The following is a 22,099-nucleotide window of genomic DNA, read 5'->3' as shown; positions in this document are numbered from 1 at the left end:
GCACAGTGATATAAAATAGAAATAATTCACGGAATTTTAATATCTTTTCGTATGTTAATACACTGTGCTCAAGTGGACCCAACTTGGAGCCAGTGGAGCAAAGTGATATAAATTAGAATTAATTCTCTTCGTTACGTGTTTAGAAGAGAATTAATTTTATCTCATCGTAGTTTGGTATGCCGTGCGTTTGTTATGCAAATGAGTGTGCACATGTGCCGTAAGAAAGACGGTATTGTTAGTCATTCGCGATCAACACACAACACTGTTCAATTTTTATTTTGTTAATCTTTTACATTAGAATTGTAATTCTACCGTTACACATTATAGTGTGCTTTTAAATATCCGTTTCATGCAAGATATTGTATTGTAGGCCTACTAATATGTTGTGAATAAAAGTTTATGGTAGAATATATCAATAAATATGTTTTAAGCAGATCTTCGAAATTTAAGCATAATTATGAAGTCGAGTTTTTTAAAACCCAACCTAAAATTCGCATCTGGATAGTTGAAATTTAACATTATAATTATCAAAGGTGATATGATAATTCTAATTGTTTTCTAAATTATAGAAATATTAAAATGTAGGCTTTTGTTTGTTAGCTCTGTTTGTATTTCATAATTTTGTTTTGTTGAATTACCGTCACGGCCGCGTGCATTGCATGTCTCACACTTGGGAAACAATACCATTGTATGGCTGGTCCTGAAGACTTTTATATTTCGTTTCATAATTTCCGGGGACTCATTCTTTCATTCTTAGCTCTGCCCCAACCATGGTGAGCTTAACTGGAGACTTAATATTTAATTTCATATTTCAATAAATATTTTTTTCAAAATTGTCTGCTCAGCCCCAATCATGGTGGGGTAGTGAATACTCTTATATATCATGTTTCAAAATATTATAGGTGTCATTTCTGGGGACATTGTAGCTATTTTAAACAGTTTGGTAAGCCCTGCGTTGTTATACAAATAAGTTTGTGCAGGTGTAGTGGGAAAGATGGTATTGTTAGTCGTTCGCGGTTAACGCGCCCCACTGTTAAATTTTGATTTTGTTAATCAATGTTGCAACATTGGTAGCGAAATGTCCGATTCTTCATAGTAGTTGGTGTGTATGGCCGCACCGTACCTTAATAAACATGTTTTAAACAGATAGTCTCCGATGGTTTTTGCATAGGGTTAATGGAGAGTGAAATAAGATCAAATATAGAACATTTGCAAAGATGCCGATTTCCAGACCAATTTCGAAGCTTAGACTAATTCCGCCGCCGGGCTAGGCCATAGGCATATACGAAGTCGAGTTTTTAAAGTAGAAAACCCCACCTAAAATGTTGAAGTCGCATCTGGATAGTTGAAATTTTAACATTATCATAATTATCATAGGTGACTATGTATAGTAATACGTATAAGTAAGTGCATTTCTGGGCTCTATTTTCATTGCTCTGCCTCAACCATGGATGGGCTAGTACTGGAGACTTAATATTTAATTCTATATTTCAATGAATAGGTGCACTTTCCGGGGACAAGCTCATATATTGTCCTGGTGAGTCTTATATAGTTTGTTTTATTCAAATAATGTAACGTCATTTTTTCGGGCGGGAACCTACTGTATACAGCTCTTTTTTTCAAAATTGTCTTTGCTCAGCCCCAAGCATGGCCGGGTACTGAAGATTCTTATGCATGTTGTTTGAAAACATAATAGATGTCATTTTCGGGTACCTTGTAGCTCTATTTTAAACAGTTTGGTATGTGCGTGCGTTGTTATGCAAATGAGTCTGTGCAGGTGTAGTATGGTAAAGATGGTATGTTAGTCATTCGCGGTCAACACGACACACTGTTAAATTTTGATGCTGTTAATTATTTACATTAGAAGATTTTTCAAATCATGTAAATAAAATATTTTTTCGGGCGGGAAGTTAGCAGTTCCCCCAGTTTAGTTTGCAAACGTAATCTCGAAAATAACTCCATGTGGAAAAAAAGCCCACCCAAGAGTACTAAAAATGAAGGAGCACATGGGCTTCTTTTCGAGGTTTTATGGCAGTCTATTTAATGGAAAATAATGCCATGCAACTTTGTTTCTGATTTAAAAAAAGTTCCACTTGACATTTACAATCCTGAAAATATCTCTCTTTCAAAATAAAAGAAAAACAATATTCACTATTTTCCATTAAAAAAAATCTACTGGCGCCAAATTGGGTCCACTTGAGCACAGTGTATTAACATACGAAAAGATTGAAACTTGAGTGACTTTATTTCTATTTTATATCACTGCTCCCCTGGTACCAAATTGTGTCCACTTGAGCACAGTGTTTTATACGAAAAGATATTAAAATTTAGTGACTTTATTTCTATTTTATATCACTGTGCTCCACTTGGGCCAAATTGGGTCCACTTGAGCACATTGTATTAACATACGAAAAGATATTAAAATTTAGTGACTTTATTTCTATTTTATTTTTTTATTAAACCTTATTTTGTGAGAGTGACCCTAAACAGCATATGCAGACAGTCAAAAACATAATTATATGAAAAAACGGATGAACTATGTTAAACAAATTTAAATATATAATATATGTACTTAAATACAAAAATATAGCCTACAATACTATACAAAACGTTGAGTCTTTTCTTTTGGGATTAAATATTTTTTTAGAGCAGACTTAAAATTGTTTATTGTTACCGCATTTCTTAGTTTGGTGGGTAGCAAATTCAGGTATGTTGTGCTCTATAGATGATGAAGCTGTTCTTAAAAGTTTCAGTTTTAGGGAAAGGGACGACAAATTTCCTCTCACTTACACTTCGGGTACATCGATGATTTGGAATTCTGGCAAGACGCAGGGCAAGGTATTCCGGAGCAAGACCATTTACAGACCTGTAGGCAAGGCAGCCCGGTTGTAAATGCATGCGATCTTGGACTGTATGAAGATAAGGTGTTGTAAATGTTACGTTAGTTCGTGGTGTGAGAGGATGAGGTTTAAGGATAATGCGAAGTGCTCTATTTTGAATGGTCTGTATTCGGTCAATATTCGATCTGATTCCTCAAACACTACATCAATAGTCAATGTGTGGGAGGATTATAGTGTTATAGAGGAGTATGGATGTGAGTTTATTAATTAAATGACCGAGCACGCGATAAGATGGAGATGGAAAAGCCCAGTTTGGAACGGAGTTTATTTACATGAAAAGAAAAAGATAAATTTGAATCAATGTGAATGCCAAGATGTTTCTGTTTGTCAGTTTGTGATATGGGTATATACGAAACGAAAGTAGTGACTTTTATTTCTATTTTATATCACTGTGCTACCCTGGTGCTAAATTGTGTCCACTTGAGCAGTTACCGTAGTACTATTTCTATTATTGAAGTTAATAAAGGCATAAATGGCGCTCCGTAGAGAAGTAGAGAATGCTCCAGTCGTCAGAATGACGCTCTGAATATACCTCACTAAAAATGATGTCAAAGTTAGTATGACAGCAGCAAAAAACACAATTACCCCCTCTATTGGTAATCCCAGTACAATAGTTCCCGTACTGAAAAGAAATAAAAATAAAATGTATTTTCCCATTGTAATTATAATACAATGTAATATTCTTTAAATACTTCTTTTAAACTAGTATCCTAGAACCTCAACATGGGTAGACCACAGCTTGTGACAAATGAATTTAACACGGTTTAGGTCCAAAATTAGACCCAAAAAATATTGTCAACTTCCATGATAACAGCAAAAAACACAACTACCCCCTCTATTGATAATACCAGTTCAATAGTTCCCGTACTAATGAAGGGGAGATAAAATAAATATATTTCATTATCAAAATACACCTTTAATATTCATGAAATATTTCATTTAAGCTAGCAACATTAACACCTTAACATGGATAGACCAATCATTTGCTTTTAAATAAATTATTTTAACACTGTATAACAAAAGTTCAGTTTTGAACATTTATGATAGCAGCAAAAAACACAACTACCCCCTCTATTGGTAATCCCAGTTCAATGGTTCCCGTACTGAAAAGAAATAAAAAATAAAATGTATTTTCCTATCATAATACACCTCTAATATTCACTAAAAACTTCATTTAAAACTATCATTCTAGCACCTAAACATGGATTGACCACTGCTTACTATAAAAAATGAATTTAACACGGTTTTTAGACTAAAACAATATTGTCAACATTTATGATAGCAGCAAAAACCACAACTACCCCCTCTATTGGTAATCCCAGTTCAATAGTTCCCGTATTGAAAGGAAATAAAAAATAAAATGTATTTTTCCATCTAATATTCATGAAATACTTCATTTAAAACTAGTATCCGAGCACTTCAACATAGATAGACCACTGCTTACTTTTAAACAAATGACTATAACACGGTTTAAGTCAAAATTAGGCCCAACAAATATTGTCAACATTTATGATAGCAGCAAAAAATACAACTACCCCCTCTATTGGTAATTAGTAACTATTTCGTCACGCTTGAGAAAATTCAATGAAAACATCGCAAGAAGAGTAATTAGGAGTTTAGATTATTTGGAGGATTTTCGAGGTTTTTAGGTTAGTTTGAGTAAACTTTATGTAAAATGTTTTGCTGATGATCTAATTATACATAAACATAAAATAGGCATATATCTGCCTCTTCTAGTACTACTACCGATGCCAGAGCTAGTTAGGAGAGGGCCTAGGCCTACTGGACTGCATATTATTATTTATATGCCATATGATCCAACCAGGGCAGGGAGGCTCTCCTCTAGCTAGGCTGGTATTATGGTAAACAGACGATCGGGCCCATCATAGAGACGACCGGGCGCATTATAGAGACGATCGGGCGCATTATAGAGACGATCGGGCCCTAATTATCAATGAAGAAATGCAGTGTAGTAACGTGTAGAAATGATATCTATTGCCTTTTATTTGTAGTGCATTCAATGACACCATCATGGGGAGCAAGGCAGAACTGTTCTTATGCTGTAAAGCAGGAGACTTGTATCAAGTAAAGTAGGTTGAAAGGCCAATGACCTCTTGAGAAAGTTACCATACTATCATGTGGTGTATATTAAAATACCTCTCACATAGAGTTATTATACTACAACTAGAGAGTCAACTTCTGTGATTGTGGAGGACCTCTAGTATGTTGACCCTTACTTTTTTATTCTAGATTCTAAAATATGATCTTAACTTTTTTTATTTTCTTGCTCGCACACAGAACAGAATTGTCTTGGGATGACTAAAAAACTTCCATTCCTGATATTAAAAATGTTTAGTAATATCTTTTATACATCCTTATTTTGTGACCATCTTTAGATACCTATTGGAGAAGAAAGAAGTTGATGTAAATATTCGTGATACTTGGGATAGTACTCCACTGTAAGTACAAACTGTGTCATGTGCCCAAATATGGCAATCCATGTTGGTTTTTTCCCTGTACCCCCACAGGGGAGTGCACCACTGGAGGTGCTGACCGGTCGTGCTGCAATGTTTTTACTTTTTTGTACATAATTTTTTTTGTATGTTGTATGTACCGTACATTTAAATGCATTTAAATAATGGTTACCAAACTGACAAGCACTCACTTCTTTTGGTATACAGGTAGTATTATATATTGTGAATATTACTTAATTAATGTATTTGTTTGTGTCTATCTAAAATATTTTTTTTTGGTAGATATTATGCTTGTTTGTGTGGACATTTGGATGTAGTTAAATATCTACTAGATAATGGTAAGTCTGATAGATGTAATATTAATAAGTTTCTTGTAATATAAACCTCTAAATTAAATGGGAAAAATAAAATTTTTAATTAAAGTTTGTCCTTGTAGGAGCACGTTGTGAAGCAAAGACTTTTGACGGAGAACGCTGCATCTATGGCGCCCTCACTGATGAAATCAGAGACGTTCTGAAAGGATATAAGGCTGTCAACACTGGTAGTAGAAAGAGAGATGAGTACCAAGACTTCTTATTGAGGTAAACATACAAATATCAAGAGTACAAACAAATTAGTATGATTATAATGTGTATTATACAGTATATTTACATATACGGTAACGGTAATTTAAAATATGTCAATATTTGCATTTTTCCAGGGCTTTAGAAGGCGGATTATATGAAGATATTCAATTTGTTATTCATGATGAGACATACATTAGTCATCGCTGTATCCTAGCAACTCGCTGCCAATATTTAGCAGAATTACTTGAGGGAAAATGGAAGCATAGGAAGACCATACATATCAAGCATGAACTGGTAATGCTATTACCCCTTGAAAATGCTAAGTGTAGAATGAATGAAGAATTTGATATTATTATAAGAGACAATAAATCATAAAAGTTGCGTTGTTTGAAACATTTGTATTTTTAATTAACTTTAGTAATAACTTAAAATACATTGTTTCAGGTGAGACCTCAAGCCTTTCAAGCAATTCTGAAGTATCTGTATACAGGTATTTAATTTGATTTAAACATAATTAGTAGAAAATATATAGCAATACCCGTGTTATTGTGGAGCAGGAACGTCTCAAACTGAGGCCTTCTCTTGCACTATCTCCATAGAAGATTTGTGACAGACAATTTAATTTTGTTTTTAAGGAATTTTTCAGATACAGCTGGATTGTGTGGAAGATGCCTTACAATTTGCCAACAAGTTCCAGCTGAAATACCTTCAGCAAGAAATAGAACAAAAGTTGAAAACTGTTTACACATTTGGTAAAAAATTATAAAGAATTTGTTCTAGTTCCACCTGAAGTATTCTTATATTTACTTAGTATAAAGTACAATGACATCAGAGTAGAGCAAACATCTGACCCTTCCCTCCCTGATACAAAGTATTTAGTAAATTATCATCTTATTCAATATTGATTCTGTAGCTTTTCCACCATTTATTGTCTGATTTATCTAATTATTCAAATTTGTGTTTCTGCAATTTAGTTCATGAAAAACCAGGAACAGATGTGAACATTTTATGTATAGAAACGGCAAATGAGTTTCAATCGTTAAAAGACGATTTCCAGACTTTGGCTGACATGGCGATGCCCGCATTACCAAACTGGGTAGGTCACAGATTACCTTTGAACTCTTAATTTGAGTTTCTAAGTTGACAAAAATCTCACTTTATTTGTGAATCCGTTGTGAGTATCCATAAGGGTTCCCGGCCGTTTACACGGGAAGTACCGGTATGGTGTACCCTAAATAGAGGTGTCAGATGAAGGGGATTCTGCTGTAATTTTGTTTCTTTTCAATTTCAATTTTTTTGTTTCTGTCGTATTTATATGGTGTTGGTTTTTTTGTAATACAGTATCACAAACTTGTGTAAAAACAATCAATGTTGATTGAACGAGTTGTACTGCACATCAGTCTTGTGTCTAAATAAAGTTTATATATATACAATACAGAGAATCGGTTAAATAGCAGTGAATGTTTGATCGGTAACAATAAAACGGTTATCAAATTTATTACTTTTCTTATTACGTAACCAGGTATGTTGGAGCTGATTACAATCTTTCTATATTTTGTGAATCTGTTGAGAGCATCATATTGAAGTATGAATTTTCTTGTACAGCTTATTTTAACTTAGTTTGTTTCTTTAATTACAGATGGAGATGGGTCTTCCGTTTCAGTCTGATCTGCTGCCACCATTCTGTGATATTTGTTTTCAAGTTGAAGAAAGCCGGTTTTTCTGTCATAAGGCAAGTGTTGGTATTTCAACATTAAAGATGACAAAGAAATTGAAAATGTGGAAGAAGTGGATAGATGGTGTAAAAGCATAGAAACTTTATGTGACAAAAAAGTGTGATTTGCCCAAATATGGTAGTGATATGCCCAAATATGGTAGTGATATGACATCATCATGTCCATATATGGGCACACCGCATTTTTTTGTCACATAAAGGATTGCTAAAAGATGTTACACTCTATAATCATCACTATCTATGATGTTTGTTTTTTGTTGTAGGTGTTTTTCTGCGGTCGAAGTGATTACTTCAAAGGACTGCTATCCAATCATTTTAGTGAGTTGACAGAGGATGATGATGATTGTCTCGTACAAAAGATTACGCTACAAGGCGTCTCAACACAAGTGTTTTCCACTGTTGTCAACTATATTTACACCAACAAAGTGGAGGTATTAACGGTCAAAGATTCCGAAAGTAAAGATTTCCATACACATTTTGTTTGGATAATAATTAATGAAATTCACTTCATATAGACAAGATAAAGATATAATTTTATTTTTATGTTCAGATTTCGGAGGACAATAGCTATGAAGTATTGGTTACTGCAGATATGTATCTGTTGTCTGGACTGAAGAGACTATGTGCCAATGAGATTGGGGGTCATCTTACAGAAGGCAGTGTTCTGACAATACTTAGGGTTGCTAAGATGTTCAACTTAGTGCGACTTGAAGATCAATGTGTGGAATATATGGCAAAGATTGTGGACAAGGTTTGTGTAGTAACAGCTTTTGATTTGCGTTGGCTTAGGAACTACTTTTGTCGTGTAGGAATGTGTGTTCACTTGCATGTGTCCAGTTAGTTTAGGTTCTAGACCGAAATTAGTAAAAAGATAAATATTTTGGCACATATGGCGTTTCATACCTATAATACATGAGCTTGTATTTTCATAGTATTCAGAAAAAAATCGAAATACCGACTGATGGACTAACATAAAAAAGACAATAATTACAGACTTGGGGCAATCTACAGAAGTATCCAGTCAATGACACAATATTTGTAGGTTCTTGGTACACTATAATTAGGTGCTATAGTGACAGATGATAGTTTTGATGGCAGAGATGTCACTTAGATAATTTTGTTTTTGAAAAAAAAATTGGGAGGGATGGTTTAACAGCTTTTTCAATCCACTTTCACAGATGGTAACAAACGAAGATTTTGCAATACTAGTTCAAGAAGACGCTGCAAACGTTCAAGAAAGAGAAGAAATAGACTCAATTCCGATCATCGATGACATGCGCCACCACATCAGTTGCAACGTGCAGACGACAAGTGCAATAGCAGACGCTCAGGAGAAGTTGAATTTGTTAGATAAGTTCCTGGAGCAACTTGGCCTCATTTGTTAGATTATTTTTAGTTTTTTTTAGAATTCATAGTTTTTTATTGTAAATAATTTGTAAAGTATTACCTACTAATTTTTAAAATATTTAATTAGAATTTATAAAACTGAAAAAATATAAATTATATTTATATATAAAAGGAAAAATAGAATAGTATTTCAACAAATTTGTTTGTCGATTTAGAAAATTATAAAATTGGTTTATTTTTACAAGCTTTTGTTTTAACTAATGTATTTTTGACTACCCTATTTTATCAATTACTAAAGTGTAGTAAACTTAATAATAAATGTAAATATTCACTTCCTCTCAAATGAAAAAAATGACTAGTACAGTATACACTGCATATTGTAACTGTTTTAATTCTAATTAATTTAATAATTAACAGAACAGTGAATGGAATCTAGTATTGGGCTTTTTATAATACTTACAAGTTGTTCTCTTGATCAATAATTAAACTGTATTATAACAAGATTATTATTAATAATTATTTTTGAATTATTTATTTGAAAAATAATTTAATCTTAACAGATTACTGTATCATAAAGATTGTGTTTGAAAGTGATGGTTTAATTCCAGTTTTTGTTCATGGGTTTTATATAGTGTCTGCATCATGTTATTCTTTACTCTCAAAACCTGATGTTTTTGCTACTGTACTTGTTTAATATTCCGTCTGTCCTCTTTTCGTGGGGAATTTCATTCATTCATAATGTAACAACATTATTGTTAGAATTTCCCAGCCTCTTTAAATTTCGTTAAAAGGCCATCGTTTTCTTGGAGAGAGAATGTCATTGATTTTTTCTGATAGTAGTTCGCAACCATCTCAATATTCTCAATGACGTCCGACAACAAGTACGCTCGTCCCACTTGGATACCGGGGGCTTCAAACTTGAGGTGTGTAACATGCACGTGAAAATGGTAATATGAAGGCTGGTAGTGGACGTACATTCGTAGCTGGCTGGGTGCGACGTTGAATTTTTCTTTAACAGCAATCTGTAGAGATAAAAAAAACAAGAAATATTTGAAAAAAAATATTTCTGGGAAATGAGTCATGAACATTATTTAGAGAGTTGGATAAATTATTTTTAAATAAACACATAACTTACTCTACATTTTTCTTGAATATTTTTCAACAATGGTAAGTGTTTTTCATTTAAGTCTCTAAGACTCATGACGTCTTTCCTGTGGCATATAGCAATGAGGTAGAGATTCTCCAATTGCTTCTTGTCCCATTTCATGTCTGGTAACAATACAAAGCCATTGTTTTCATCCTCGTCTTCAAAAACAATACGATCAGCTTCTGATGTTTTATTCAGAATATTGTAAACCCACTAGATAAAAGAAAAATATTGTTATAGTATTTAACAGATTTTTAGATTATATTTAACTAAAATATTATGAGAAATAAAAATTCTTCAAAACAAGAAAACATCTTGTTAAACCATGAAGAAAACTTATGATTTTTCAACGAGTAAACCATGTAGTACTTTACCTGTAGACTAAATTTCTGTGATTGTAGATATGGTAGTGTAATATTGACGTAGTCCTCGTAACTCTCGCATATCAAGTTCACATTTTGTGCGGTGTACTTCTGTATGTGGCGCTCTGTTGCTGGATAGATTACTGTTGTTTTCACACCTAAAAGAAAAACAATTATTGGCTTTTTTCAGGGAAACAATTTTAAATTCTTTTTATGTAAACCATTCACATTAAAAATTTTAGTTTCAAATAAAGCCAAAATAACATAATTAATAAAACAAGACCATTATACAGTATGTCATCTTGACTCTCCTTGACAATAATAAATACATGTGAATAATATTAATCACACATATTAATTAAAACAGCAAAAAAAAAAACCAGAATTTAATGCAAAATAAAACATTGACAAAGAATGAAGAATTGAGACAATTCTTTTAATACAATATAATAATATTAATATTCTTTCTGACAATGTTAATCCAGGTTAATCTAACCGCATTAATTAAAAATACTGAATAAATATCGATGTACCATTAAGCAATTTGTCTGGGTATCCGGTAAACATGCCATATATATCATTCTGCATTTGAAGAGACAGTTCCATCTTAGATGAAAGAAGATTGCCGACAGTCTCTTCTGAAAACGGTGTTTTCTCCAGAATAACTACCGCATTCTCCTCCTTACACTTCTCATCTTTTGAGAACTTTCCCAGAACAAAAATACTTTTATTTGAAGCATTTTCATTTAAAATTTTTGTAATTGTGAATCCATCAAATGATTTTAATTCTTCCTGAGTTGTCCCTTCGTCGATTTTTCGTTTCTTTGCAGCTTCTTTTGCGTCTACAGAACTCATCCTTTCGTGCTTGTTTTTCTCTGTTTTGTTTACCTTTTGTTGAGTTTCGCGGATTTTTTTGTGACATGTGCTTGACCCCGGATCACTAACTATCTCACTATTGCAAATTGAGTGAAATAAAGATAATACAACGCTGTACTTTAAAATAAATAAAAACTCAATAACATATTATAATTATTTTTTTAAATATTAAACGAGTTAATAATTAATTTTAGCTATTAAATTGTCTAGAATGTTGTTAATGTTGCGTGTTAAAGGTCGATACCAACGGCAACCATGATACGCGCTGCTGCAATATTTTTTCCCACGCACTGTTTTTGTGTACAAAAAATAAACAATTAAATATACGTTTATATAATGGCCCAACAAGGTTCTCAAGTCGTCTTACTTGTCGAAGCTGAAGCATATATTGAATCTTTACAACAATTTAAAATTAAAGACATAGGAAATTTAAGGTAGGCCTAGTCTTATTTTATCTAGGCCTAGGCCTAGGCCGGATGGCTAATAATACGATTATTAGATAGAGGTGTTAGCGGAACGATTCGGTGTGCGGACCGTTTCTGTCCATGGTCGTTTTGTTCCATAACAATAAATGATGTGGTTTGTTTTCAGATGGATGAAACAACATAATCATCTTGAAAAGCTGAACATGCAAGCTGTCAGAAATGCTTCTGTAAATCAAGATGAATTTATCAAAGAAATTCTAATATCACATGATAAGGTACAAATTATAATTTAATTTAAATAATAATTTTTTAATAATTTAATAAAACCAAATTGTGTGAAATGCCTTAATTGATCATTTCTATTTTACCAAGTAACCATTGTTAAGTGTTGCAAATATTATGTGCTACGATATTTTAGGTTATAATATATATATATTTTTGCAAAGATAACATATTCTGATTATTATTATATATTATTATGATGTATTGTAATTCATTTATTCACTTTTATTTATTGCCATGAAAAATAAACAAACCACAACTTAAAATGTTGTATGAAAATATATACAGTATTCAGTAATTGTATAATAATAATAGGCACTGTTATAGTGGAGTGGTGAATATAAATAAATAATAATAATATATAATCTTTATTAATTATTTCAGGTATCTCTAGTAATATATGAATTGTTAGCTTTAGAATTATGGAAACAGAAGGTTTGGCCAATCATAGCAAAGATGAACTTTGAACCCAAACACACATTTTTTCTGTACATGACACTTTACCACGAAGCAGTCTTGTGTAACTTACTTGAGACGACCCTATTTTACAAGGTATGACACCTGGTAAATAAATGACATGTTTTGTATAGATAGTGGGATACTTACACTATCAAACTACTTCGACAAAAAAAAGTGTGATCTGCCCAAATATGGTAGTGATATGCTTAAATATGGTAGCGATATGCTTAAATATGGTAGTGATAATATGCTTAAATATGGTAGTGATATGCCCAAATATGGTAGTGATATGACATCATCATGTCAATACCTTATTTGGGCATATCACACTTTTTTGTCACACTAGTTTGATAGTGTAGACAGAGCTTAAGACTATTAATGTTTAAAAAAAAATCTTTTTTGTAGGAAACCTGTGAAGCAGCTGGAGACAGTATTCTGGATCTTGTTGATTATTGTTATCGCAAAATAACAGCACTTTTATCCAGGTAATTATGACATCAAACAGTTGTAAAAGAAACTCCATCAAACTTAGTTTGCTGCTCCGCCTACTCGAGTTTTTCTTTGGTTATTTGTCTGCTCCACCTACATCCTGCTTTCAAATAGCACTTCTGATCATCATCAGTTTTGGCGATACTAATCAAAATGCTATTTGGGAGTGTATCTGATTCGTTTCTATTAATTTGGTTAAATGAGTGTTTTATTTTTTATCTACAGACAAGAAGAGGGAGAAGAATTTTATCAAGAAGAACAAGATAAAACCATTGAAAGTGATTCTAGCTTACAAGTAAGGAAGCCTGTATATGGTACCTTTTTTAATTGTAGAGTCTCTGTAAACAACTGTACTCTCCCTCTCTTTGTTTTGTTTTGCCAATCAGTGAATTTAATATTATTCATGTTGATGTGTTTTTTTTTTAATATTCAGCATCTGATGAATCAAGAACGAAAAATAGGATTTGAAGTTGGAATCAAATCTGTGTCCATTATCAGATATATCACTGACCACATGTCATGGTAATATAATAATTATTTCATCTATAAAGAGAATTTTTTTACCAGTTATATATACCTTCAGGCACCTAGAGCCGCTTTGTGGGACAGATGTTACGTTTTCCTGCCAAGCGCTGCTGGACCCAATTTCCCTGGAGAAAACCATAATGGTATTTATGAAAAACCATGTGGCCTTCCATAGATACTGTAAATACAGTAGAATTGAATTGACCACCCCACAGCAATTGCAGGTCTCACCTTTACTATAGGTTATTGCCTTTTTTATAAACCCACTCTTAAGCTTGGTTCCCACTAGAGATGCAACACAACGACGCAACGTAAGTGAGTTTACCAATCACAAGCGACTTTTCATTGGTCAACACGCTTGCATTGTGTTACTTGCTTAACGTACAGTATGTTTTGTTTGTAGCCTTCCATTAAGTGTTGTAACCAGACTGCTGAATACTCATGACATACCTTGTTTGTTAGTATCATTAGTGGAGTCACCACCTTGGAGTACATTCAACAATGGTATGTTACATTGGTTACTGTGAAACATTTTGCTGCAAGTTTGTCTGTTAAGACTTCGAAGTGCAATCACTCACCTAAAGCACTGTCTAAACTATCAAACAAAAAAGTGTGATGTGTCCATATATGGTATTGATATGCTTTAATATGGTAGTGATATGACACCATCATGTCCATATATGGGCACATAACATTTTTTTGTCACATAAAGTTTGATAGAGTACAGAGAGCTTAATACACTTTTGAAATACCTACCAGGTGTGCGATTTACAGCCCAGTTAAATTTGTTAATCTTCTACACCTAAAGACACAAACAGCATGGCACAACACACCTAAATGTTTTGAGTGAGTGCAATTTGTAGCCTTGTGAGGTAATTTCCCACATGATCACAATCAAAAACGGTACTGGGTTTGGACTACTAGCGTTCCTGTTCCCAACTAGTCATCCATTCATAGAAGCGTTGATGAAGCAAGCCTACCTGGTGGTGACTAAAGAATGGTCCCGAGATAACAAAAAGACAAGGCCTGTTGTGTTAATTATGCTGATAGATTACTTTTGTTTGTTATTAGGTAAACAGATGAAATACATTGATGGTAAATGGTCAGAGATAGCAGCAGATGAAAGGCTACAACTGACCAAGATGGACGGTCAAGTTTGGATAACAGTGTTCAACCTTCTGATGAATGAAACATGTCAACAGAAATATGAATTCAATTCCTTCAATAAAGCAACTATTTTAAAGGTATAGCTTTCTAAATTGTAACAAGTATATTTTTAAATTGCTCTGTCTACATTATCAAACTGTATGTGGCAAAACAGTGTGATGAGCCCATATATGGACATGATGATGTCATATCACTACCATATTTGGGCATATCACTACCATAATTGAGCAATGTCAATTACAGGATGCCTAAAATTTGGTTCACACTTAAATGCAATGCAAGTATTACTGCGATGATTGCATCTTTGCATTGGAACCAAGCTGTAATAAATAAACATAGCTATACAATTTTAAACAATGAAAATGTTTGCAAATTCACATTAAACCCATCAACATCTTTTGTTACTTTATTTTCAGTTAAGAGGTCATTTATCAGAGGTCACCATTGATCAAATTCCGAATCTGAGTGACCTTCAACGATACTTGGAGACGTTAGCAGTGATGGAGCCACCACCAGCTCGCACTGGCCTTCTACTTGAGCAGGTAACTTGTAAGCTCTACCATTAAAAGTTAGTCCGACTAGTAAAAAATAGCCCTGCTTAAAATTGATTAGAACAAGATGAAATTATTCATTAATTGTTTTAATTTTAAGTATATTATTATTTAAAGTGTTTCATTCGGTGAAAATAAGTTGTTTTATCCTTGGAATGCTTATGTAAACTTAATTTTTCAGAATAATTTTGTCTTGAATAGGTTCCAGAAATACGTGATAGGTTGTTGTCAGAGAATGAAGGCAAATGGGGTGCGATTGCTAAGCATCAAGTTAAGACGGCATTCAACCCACCACATGAACAACTAAAACAACAAGCAAAGATGTGGGTATAGGAATTGTTTGTAATAGAACTAGTACAGTCAATTCTCTCAATGCCAGGCACCCCTGGGCTGCCCTAATATGTATAGCTTTCCAGTACCATTTATACCTTGAGAAAAGTATAGTTTTGGTGGATTTTCCCGTTTTAGAGAATCTGATATTGGGAGAGTTGACTGTATTTCTTCAGCACCGTGACTACCATTTTCTCACCCAGTAGGGTGCAGCCAGTGTTCATCATAACTGGGCCCTCTGAAGAGCCCAGTATAGATAAATAAATAACAAACAAACACCATCTTAGAATGTTATAGCAGCAATGGCAATCAAACCTAAACCTTAAAAACTTCAATTCCAACCACTATATTGACACGGTGTGAACAGAAGCTTACTACAAAACTTACTTTCACAGATTTGCAGAAACGTACGATGTTATGCTTGAAGACTTGATAAAAGAACCGCCGAAATGTGTCATGTGCGGGGAACTTGCCACCAAAAGATGTTCACGTTGTCAGAATGAATGGTACTGCCGAAGGTAGGTTTAATAAAAACGATAACACGCATCACATTCAGTTGCCAATAACACGCAACGACTTAAGCTATGTCTACACTATCAAACTTTATGTGACAAAAAAAATGTGATGTGCCCATATATGGACATGATGATGTCATATCACTACCATATTTGAGCATATCACTACTATATTTGGGAATATCACTACTATATTTGGGCATATCACTGCCATATTTGGGCACATCACACTTTTTAACTCACAAGCGACGACTGTTAAAAGATTTAATAGACCAATCGACAAGAGTCGTCACTTCTGATAGGCCAAACTCAAATCTTTTTTTCCGGATTCAATTAAATTTATGTTTGTAATCACTATTAGGAACTTTAATTTTGGGTTTCTTATTTTTGTAGAGAATGTCAAGTTAAGCATTGGTGTAAACACAAACAAGTGTGTGACTTGCTCCAGAAAGATAAATTGAAAACTGCGCCGACAAAATCATAGCACAGGTAATTGGAAACAGATGGACTTTAGAATAATGTTTCTGCATGTTTTTATTTTTCCATAAAAGGAATGATTTCTGCTTCTATTGTTTTTGTCATTGTGTTTTGTGAGAACAAATTAATCTTACCAATCATTTTTTACATTATGTATTTTATTTTTAAAAAAAACACTAAGTTCAAATTACTATTGAGAGCAAACTTCTCTTTCCACTTTTCTACAATCTAAAGCCTGTAAAATTCAAGACAGTATTTTGTAAAAATATTGTTATATTACATATTGCATAGACACTGCAATTTTGTCTCATTACGTTGAGTGATTCTCAAAGTTAAATTTAATTTTGTTTACATGTGTTGTGCGTACGTCATGCAATGTGCTCATGTCCTTGCTTAACAACCAAACTAACTATGTTTTTCACTCTTTTACACAATCAGTCTAAAAATATGGTTATCAACTAGAAGGTGTATGCTAAATGCCAACGCAGACAGCATCGTACGATGTGTCCCAACGAAATGTCTTGACTCGTTGGTGCTGTCTGAGTTGAGGACTTTAAACGTGTTTACGATGCTGTCTGAGTTGGCCTGTGTTTCATATATTATCGCTGTACTTTTTGGCAAACAAACAAATTAGCAATGTAGCATCCCATCAGAGCTTAAGAAAATTCGATTCGCGCTAATATGTTCACACAGTGGAAACAAGATATTATACATGTGTCTCTTTTTCTGAATCATTGTCTTCTTCACTAATTTTCTGTGTTTTTCCCCGAAGTTTGGTAATAATCTCTGCAATTGTTAACATAATACCTACTATTAAATAGTTGGCAGCGGCAAAGAAAAACGATATTTTGTAGTTTCCAATTTTATCATAAAGCGCTCCTGAAATAGAAAAAAATGTTGTGTCAGTGTATCTTTTAGGAAAAATTAAGGTGACGTTTTTCAATAATAGTTTCTTCCAATTAGTGTGGTTCAATTAAGATTTGATTTTATTAGTACATCACTGCATTAGTTCATTGTCCAGTAATTTATGAGTTAAGTCATTAACTATTGTTAAGGCCGACGTTTGTCGCGAACTACAATGTCAATTAGTTTTATATTCATCCGATCTGAATGATGGACTGTTTAAAGCACCTTGATTGGTCTTATCATTGATCAAGGGCTTATCTCGTCCAGTGTCCACCTTAACCAGAGGAGAGGCATAAGCCAATACATCTGATTCAGATACTAGATGCAAGGGGGTGGGGACCCCAGCTCCATAAATACACGCACTTAATAAATAAGTATTTCCTTACCTACTATGTAACCACCAAATATTGCTGTGAATCCTGAAGGAACAAGACTGATGCCATAAGCTCGAGCAAAGACGCGTTTTGGAACAAACTCCTTGACAATCGCTGGTATTTGCGGGATGTAGATGCCAAAGAAAAGTCCAGTTATTAACGAGAATGTTAGAAGAGATGGAAAAGATTGCGATACTGCCACAGCTGACATCGTGCACGTGATGACAAACATGCAGAAGATGAAGAGGTTATATTCTGAAATCCATCCAAAGTATAACGGTATCGCGTTCGCCACTCGTCCAGCAAGATTCCCAATTCCAAATCCGCCAAAAATTATCGAAGCTTGGAAATCGGTAACGCCTTTATATATTGCACTAGCGATGAGATGCACGTAGAATCCTGAATAACCAACGCATATAAAACACGTTGCTACGGTCATTAGTATCAGACGTGGATATTTCTTAAACAATCGTAGATTGTGTAAAATCGTGTCTCGATCTTCGTCATTTGTAATCATGTCTATTGAACATTTTTTATCTTGATCTTCCGATATCGGATAGAAGTCTTTACGGAAAATCAGAGTTGCGATAACAACGCTGTGTAGAGATACTGCCCCCATTATCAGCAGTGAACCTCTCCATCCGTAGTACATTTTTAATACTGAGCACGCCAATGGTACTATTAGAATCCCGAGTCCGATTGCTGCAAAGAGAACTCCATTAGCAATGCTGGCTGATCTCTTGTAGTTCAAGTTCACATATATTACCATTGTTTGAAAACAAATGCAAACTCCTGCACCTAAAAGTTCAACAAATTGTAAAAACTGTTATTGATTTCTGAAAATAATTATTTATTCTGTTTTATACTGAATGACAACTAACACAATGTAATGTAATTTACATTAGTACACACACATTTACAGTAAGGTAACTATCTACACATACAGTATATATAAAAAATTAAATGAATTCAAGGTAAAAGATACTTATTAATCAAATTTTGGATTGAATTTTTAAAAGTTGAAAATGTCATAAAAGTTTTTTTTTGTTGTTCCATAATTTGGTTGATTGATATACAAAAGTGCTTTTACCTTGTGTATTTTTTTTGTATGTTTATCTGTAAAATGTGAAGTGTAAACCGTATGTTGAAGTTCACAGAAAATAAGTCTGTGCATGTTTAATCATGCTACAGTATAACACGATATCTTTGTGTACACCCAGTATTGCTCAAGTCATTGTTCTATTCAAACTTGACACAGGTTTTATTGCTGTTTACACAGATCATATGCAAACAGTAGCATTATGACATTAGATTTTATTATCTGGTTTCTTGCACTCCTACTTATGTATTGTGTAATATTTGTGATAACAAACTTGATTGGAAATTTATCTTAAGATAGGCTTAATCTATATTGCTATCCATTGTGCTGGTTTTAATATACCTATCTGTCCTATCTCTAACAACTAACGCTAACTGCTGTGTGTAGAACTAAAGCTCTGTCTAAACTGTCAAACTTTATGTGACAAAAAAGTGTGATGTGCCCATATATGGACATGATGATCACTAACATATTTGGGCACATCACTACCATATTTGGGCACATAACACTTTTTTTTGTCAAACTAGTTTGATAGTGTAGATTAAGGTTATGAAACAATTTTGACATGTAGATTATACAACTATTTATCTAGTGTATATTGACCTTGTTTGTGTCATTTCCAGGTCAAATTTCATAATGATACTACCTTCATTGTTTATGTCCAAAGTTATTTACAAATTATCATTTCCTCAATTAACAGTGTCATGCAATTACTGCAGGTTTTATTAAGCTTTGTCTACACTATTAAACTACCCAAATATGGTAGTGATATGCCCAAATATGGTAGTGATATACCCAAATATGGTAATGATATACCCAGATATGGTAGTGATATACCCAAATATGGTAGTGATATACCCAAATATGGTAGTGATATAACATCATCATGTCCACATTTCTTTTGACACATAAAGTTTGATAGGGTAGACAAAGCTTTAAACAAGAAAAAAGTCCTGAAAAAATATTATTTTTTCTTTTTTTTTAGTACTTTACCTGTCATGAGTGAGTGTGACAAGAATAGCTGCCAGACCTGAGTGACCTGTGAACTGATCATCATTCCTAATGAGTATGACAACCCTCCAACCACAACTGTGTTTCTGTATCCATACTTTCTGCTCATTGTTGAAGCTAAAGGACCTGATATAAAATGCATCATGTTACCGTTATCCGAAAAAAAAAATCCTTTAAAAGATTAATATTTTGATTCATGCAGAATCTTACCTAGTGGTATGCTGTTAAGGCTTAAGTTTAGTCCGCTTAAGCTATGACATCTTACTTACTTAGTCATGCAGTGCTATCAGTTTGATGCTTAAGCTATGACTCGGACAACTTACTTACCTAACAGTGCTGTTAATCCAATACTTAAGCTATTACTTACTCAAGCATCATCTTACTTATCTAGTGGTTTTATTAGTACAATGCTTATAAGCTATTACTCGGACTACATCTTACTAACTAACAGTGCTGTTAGTCCGATACTTAAGCTATTACTCAGGCAACATCGTACTTATCTAACAGTGCTGTTAGTCCGATACGTAAGCTATTACTCAGGCAACATCTTACTTACCTAACAGTGCTGTTAGTCCGATACTTAAGCTGTTAGCTATCCCAACCAATCCGGAAGTGGTGTTGAACTCATCCTTGATGGAAACTAAAAAGAAGCTGAAACAAGGAATAGCACTTCCAATGGATGTCAAAGCAATGATGTGCATGCCAGCCAGAAGCAGAACCTCTCTACAAGAACACGCACAAGCCATTCTGTTTGACGTCACAGGTTCGCTAGCACCAGAACCAGTTAACTAACATTCTACAAAGAAAACAATTATTAATATGCGTTCACGTTTGGTGCGCATTAGGACGCAACGCACGTATTTTTAACCAATCACAAGCGAAATTTCTAATAATCCGTCGTTTCAAGCACTCTGTTCAAATAGGCCTACTTGTAATGATAATATTTAAATTTTGTATTTAAGACATGACCACAATGCAAACAGGTTTTCTTTTACCTTGTGTAATCCTGTATAAAGATGATGTTAAATAAAATAAATAAAAATAATACCTCATATTTACCCTTTAATATTCGTGTTTTTAATACCTGTATCTTGAAAAGGGATGTTGCATTATCGTAACACTACTACTGCAGAACTTGTGAGACTGGTGGAACAATTAATTTGTATAGCCGTTGACGTGACAGGTTTCACAATACATTGTCACTGCAAAGTCCACATTTTAACAAGGGTATACACTTGAACAAACATCATCATGATAACTTCCTTCCTCACACAGCAATAATAACACGCTTAGCAGTCGATTTCACAATGTTTTATTATGAGAAAATGCGACTCTTAGCAAAACATACAATTAGATGTTTCAAATAAGGTTTTGAAACTAATTGGAAATCGTATTGTACTTAAGTAAAGCTCTGTATCGTAATTAACCATGAATAATTAGTCTTTCATTCAATTTCGAGTATTACATTGGAGGGTCACAAACAGTGCCCAAGGACCAAGGTATTGTGATTGCCACAAGCCGAGGTTGTAAGATTGCACTTAAGCTTAAGGTCGAATAGCATTACAGTATGTACTGGTATTTCTATAGAAGCATATGTTTGACAGGACGACAAAATAATTTGTTCAGCATACATACCATTGACTAATGTGTTACCATAACATCAATAGACCATTTGAATATTTTTTTTACATATTTTGTTTTTTAATATTAAGCGAAGCTCCTGGTTTTTAATTATCTATTATTAAAAATACAGACATTAGCAATACATTACGCAAAAGTTCTGTAATACCTCTTTTTCTTTTAAAAGAGGCTTAGTTATTTTTAATTTTGTATATCTCTTTTTCAGCAAGTGCTTTTAATTTCTTTGGATCGTTGGATAATAAAGTTTTCTTGTCTTATGACGCTCGTTCTGCTTCTCCGCTTTTAAGTGGGGAATATTATCAATGTTGCAAATTGATTGATTGATTGATTTACTTTATAAACCAGAGTCACAGGGATAAATCCAATATAAACATAATTAATTAAAAATAAGTACAACAACAGTGAGACTCGAGTTAAAAGGTATCCCAAAAATAAAATACT

General features: G+C 33.5%; 4 protein-coding genes across 6 annotated transcripts; 2 read left to right on the top strand and 2 right to left on the bottom strand.

Moving 5' to 3' along the window:
• The first annotated feature begins 4,461 nt into the window (after nt 1–4,461).
• LOC144856563 (ankyrin repeat and BTB/POZ domain-containing protein 1-like) lies at nt 4,462–9,203 on the top strand. Of its 2 annotated transcripts, none has more exons than XM_078714582.1 (13): nt 4,462–4,541; nt 4,913–4,990; nt 5,297–5,359; nt 5,657–5,712; nt 5,811–5,955; nt 6,075–6,234; nt 6,385–6,430; nt 6,576–6,692; nt 6,915–7,036; nt 7,580–7,672; nt 7,939–8,106; nt 8,226–8,426; nt 8,854–9,203. In XM_078714582.1, the coding sequence occupies exons 2-13, from the start codon at nt 4,932–4,934 to the stop codon at nt 9,058–9,060; spliced, it is 1,437 nt and encodes a 478-aa protein (XP_078570708.1). In that variant the 5' UTR covers nt 4,462–4,541; nt 4,913–4,931; the 3' UTR covers nt 9,061–9,203. The 2 variants fall into 2 exon arrangements, with proteins under 2 accessions (XP_078570708.1, XP_078570707.1); XM_078714581.1 differs by having other exon boundaries at nt 4,478–4,549.
• Nucleotides 9,204–9,388: 185 nt separating this feature from the next.
• Nucleotides 9,389–11,432, bottom strand: LOC144856564 (m7GpppX diphosphatase-like). The gene is made up of 4 exons (XM_078714583.1): nt 11,065–11,432; nt 10,544–10,689; nt 10,158–10,382; nt 9,389–10,044 (listed from the first exon to the last, which is right to left on the bottom strand). The coding sequence occupies exons 1-4, from the start codon at nt 11,384–11,386 to the stop codon at nt 9,778–9,780; spliced, it is 960 nt and encodes a 319-aa protein (XP_078570709.1). The 5' UTR covers nt 11,387–11,432; the 3' UTR covers nt 9,389–9,777.
• A 234-nt stretch (nt 11,433–11,666) lies between these two features.
• On the top strand, nt 11,667–20,132 carry LOC144855730 (zinc finger MYND domain-containing protein 10-like). Of its 2 annotated transcripts, none has more exons than XM_078713652.1 (13): nt 11,667–11,841; nt 11,999–12,107; nt 12,499–12,666; nt 12,979–13,058; nt 13,288–13,357; nt 13,496–13,584; nt 13,991–14,091; nt 14,659–14,831; nt 15,171–15,296; nt 15,507–15,628; nt 16,031–16,153; nt 16,544–16,639; nt 19,992–20,132. In XM_078713652.1, the coding sequence occupies exons 1-12, from the start codon at nt 11,744–11,746 to the stop codon at nt 16,632–16,634; spliced, it is 1,350 nt and encodes a 449-aa protein (XP_078569778.1). In that variant the 5' UTR covers nt 11,667–11,743; the 3' UTR covers nt 16,635–16,639; nt 19,992–20,132. The 2 variants fall into 2 exon arrangements, with proteins under 2 accessions (XP_078569778.1, XP_078569777.1); XM_078713651.1 differs by lacking the exon at nt 19,992–20,132 and adding an exon at nt 17,066–17,122.
• Nucleotides 16,967–20,763, bottom strand: LOC144855733 (monocarboxylate transporter 12-like). The gene is made up of 4 exons (XM_078713655.1): nt 20,574–20,763; nt 20,000–20,143; nt 17,920–18,705; nt 16,967–17,506 (listed from the first exon to the last, which is right to left on the bottom strand). The coding sequence occupies exons 1-4, from the start codon at nt 20,761–20,763 to the stop codon at nt 17,334–17,336; spliced, it is 1,293 nt and encodes a 430-aa protein (XP_078569781.1). The 3' UTR covers nt 16,967–17,333.
• Between the last annotated feature and the right edge of the window lie 1,336 nt (nt 20,764–22,099).

This window comes from Antedon bifida, chromosome 11, assembly GCF_963402885.1.
Source record: "Antedon bifida chromosome 11, ecAntBifi1.1, whole genome shotgun sequence".
NCBI classification, from domain to species: domain Eukaryota; kingdom Metazoa; phylum Echinodermata; class Crinoidea; order Comatulida; family Antedonidae; genus Antedon; species Antedon bifida.
This window is presented reverse-complemented; position numbering and strand designations above follow the sequence as displayed.

Excerpts from the sequence above, each read along its gene's own strand:
- LOC144855733 (XM_078713655.1), bottom strand. The coding sequence starts at position 20,763 with ATGGCTTGTGCGTGTTCTTGTAGAGAGGTTCTGCTTCTGGCTGGCATG. Across the intron at positions 18,706-19,999 it reads GTCACACTCACTCATGACAG|GTGCAGGAGTTTGCATTTGT; the intron begins GTAAAGTACTAA and ends TTGAACTTTTAG. Across the intron at positions 17,507-17,919 it reads ATTTGGTGGTTACATAGTAG|GAGCGCTTTATGATAAAATT; the intron begins GTAAGGAAATAC and ends TTTCTATTTCAG.
- LOC144856564 (XM_078714583.1), bottom strand. The coding sequence starts at position 11,386 with ATGAGTTCTGTAGACGCAAAAGAAGCTGCAAAGAAACGAAAAATCGAC. Across the intron at positions 10,383-10,543 it reads CACAGAAATTTAGTCTACAG|TGGGTTTACAATATTCTGAA; the intron begins GTAAAGTACTAC and ends TCTTTTATCTAG. Across the intron at positions 10,045-10,157 it reads ATATTCAAGAAAAATGTAGA|ATTGCTGTTAAAGAAAAATT; the intron begins GTAAGTTATGTG and ends TTATCTCTACAG.
- LOC144856563 (XM_078714582.1), top strand. The coding sequence starts at position 4,932 with ATGGGGAGCAAGGCAGAACTGTTCTTATGCTGTAAAGCAGGAGACTTG. Across the intron at positions 5,360-5,656 it reads ACTTGGGATAGTACTCCACT|ATATTATGCTTGTTTGTGTG; the intron begins GTAAGTACAAAC and ends TTTTTTTGGTAG. Across the intron at positions 7,673-7,938 it reads GCCGGTTTTTCTGTCATAAG|GTGTTTTTCTGCGGTCGAAG; the intron begins GCAAGTGTTGGT and ends TTTTTGTTGTAG.
- LOC144855730 (XM_078713652.1), top strand. The coding sequence starts at position 11,744 with ATGGCCCAACAAGGTTCTCAAGTCGTCTTACTTGTCGAAGCTGAAGCA. Across the intron at positions 13,585-13,990 it reads ATCACTGACCACATGTCATG|CCTTCCATTAAGTGTTGTAA; the intron begins GTAATATAATAA and ends TTTTGTTTGTAG. Across the intron at positions 14,092-14,658 it reads TTGGAGTACATTCAACAATG|GTAAACAGATGAAATACATT; the intron begins GTATGTTACATT and ends GTTTGTTATTAG.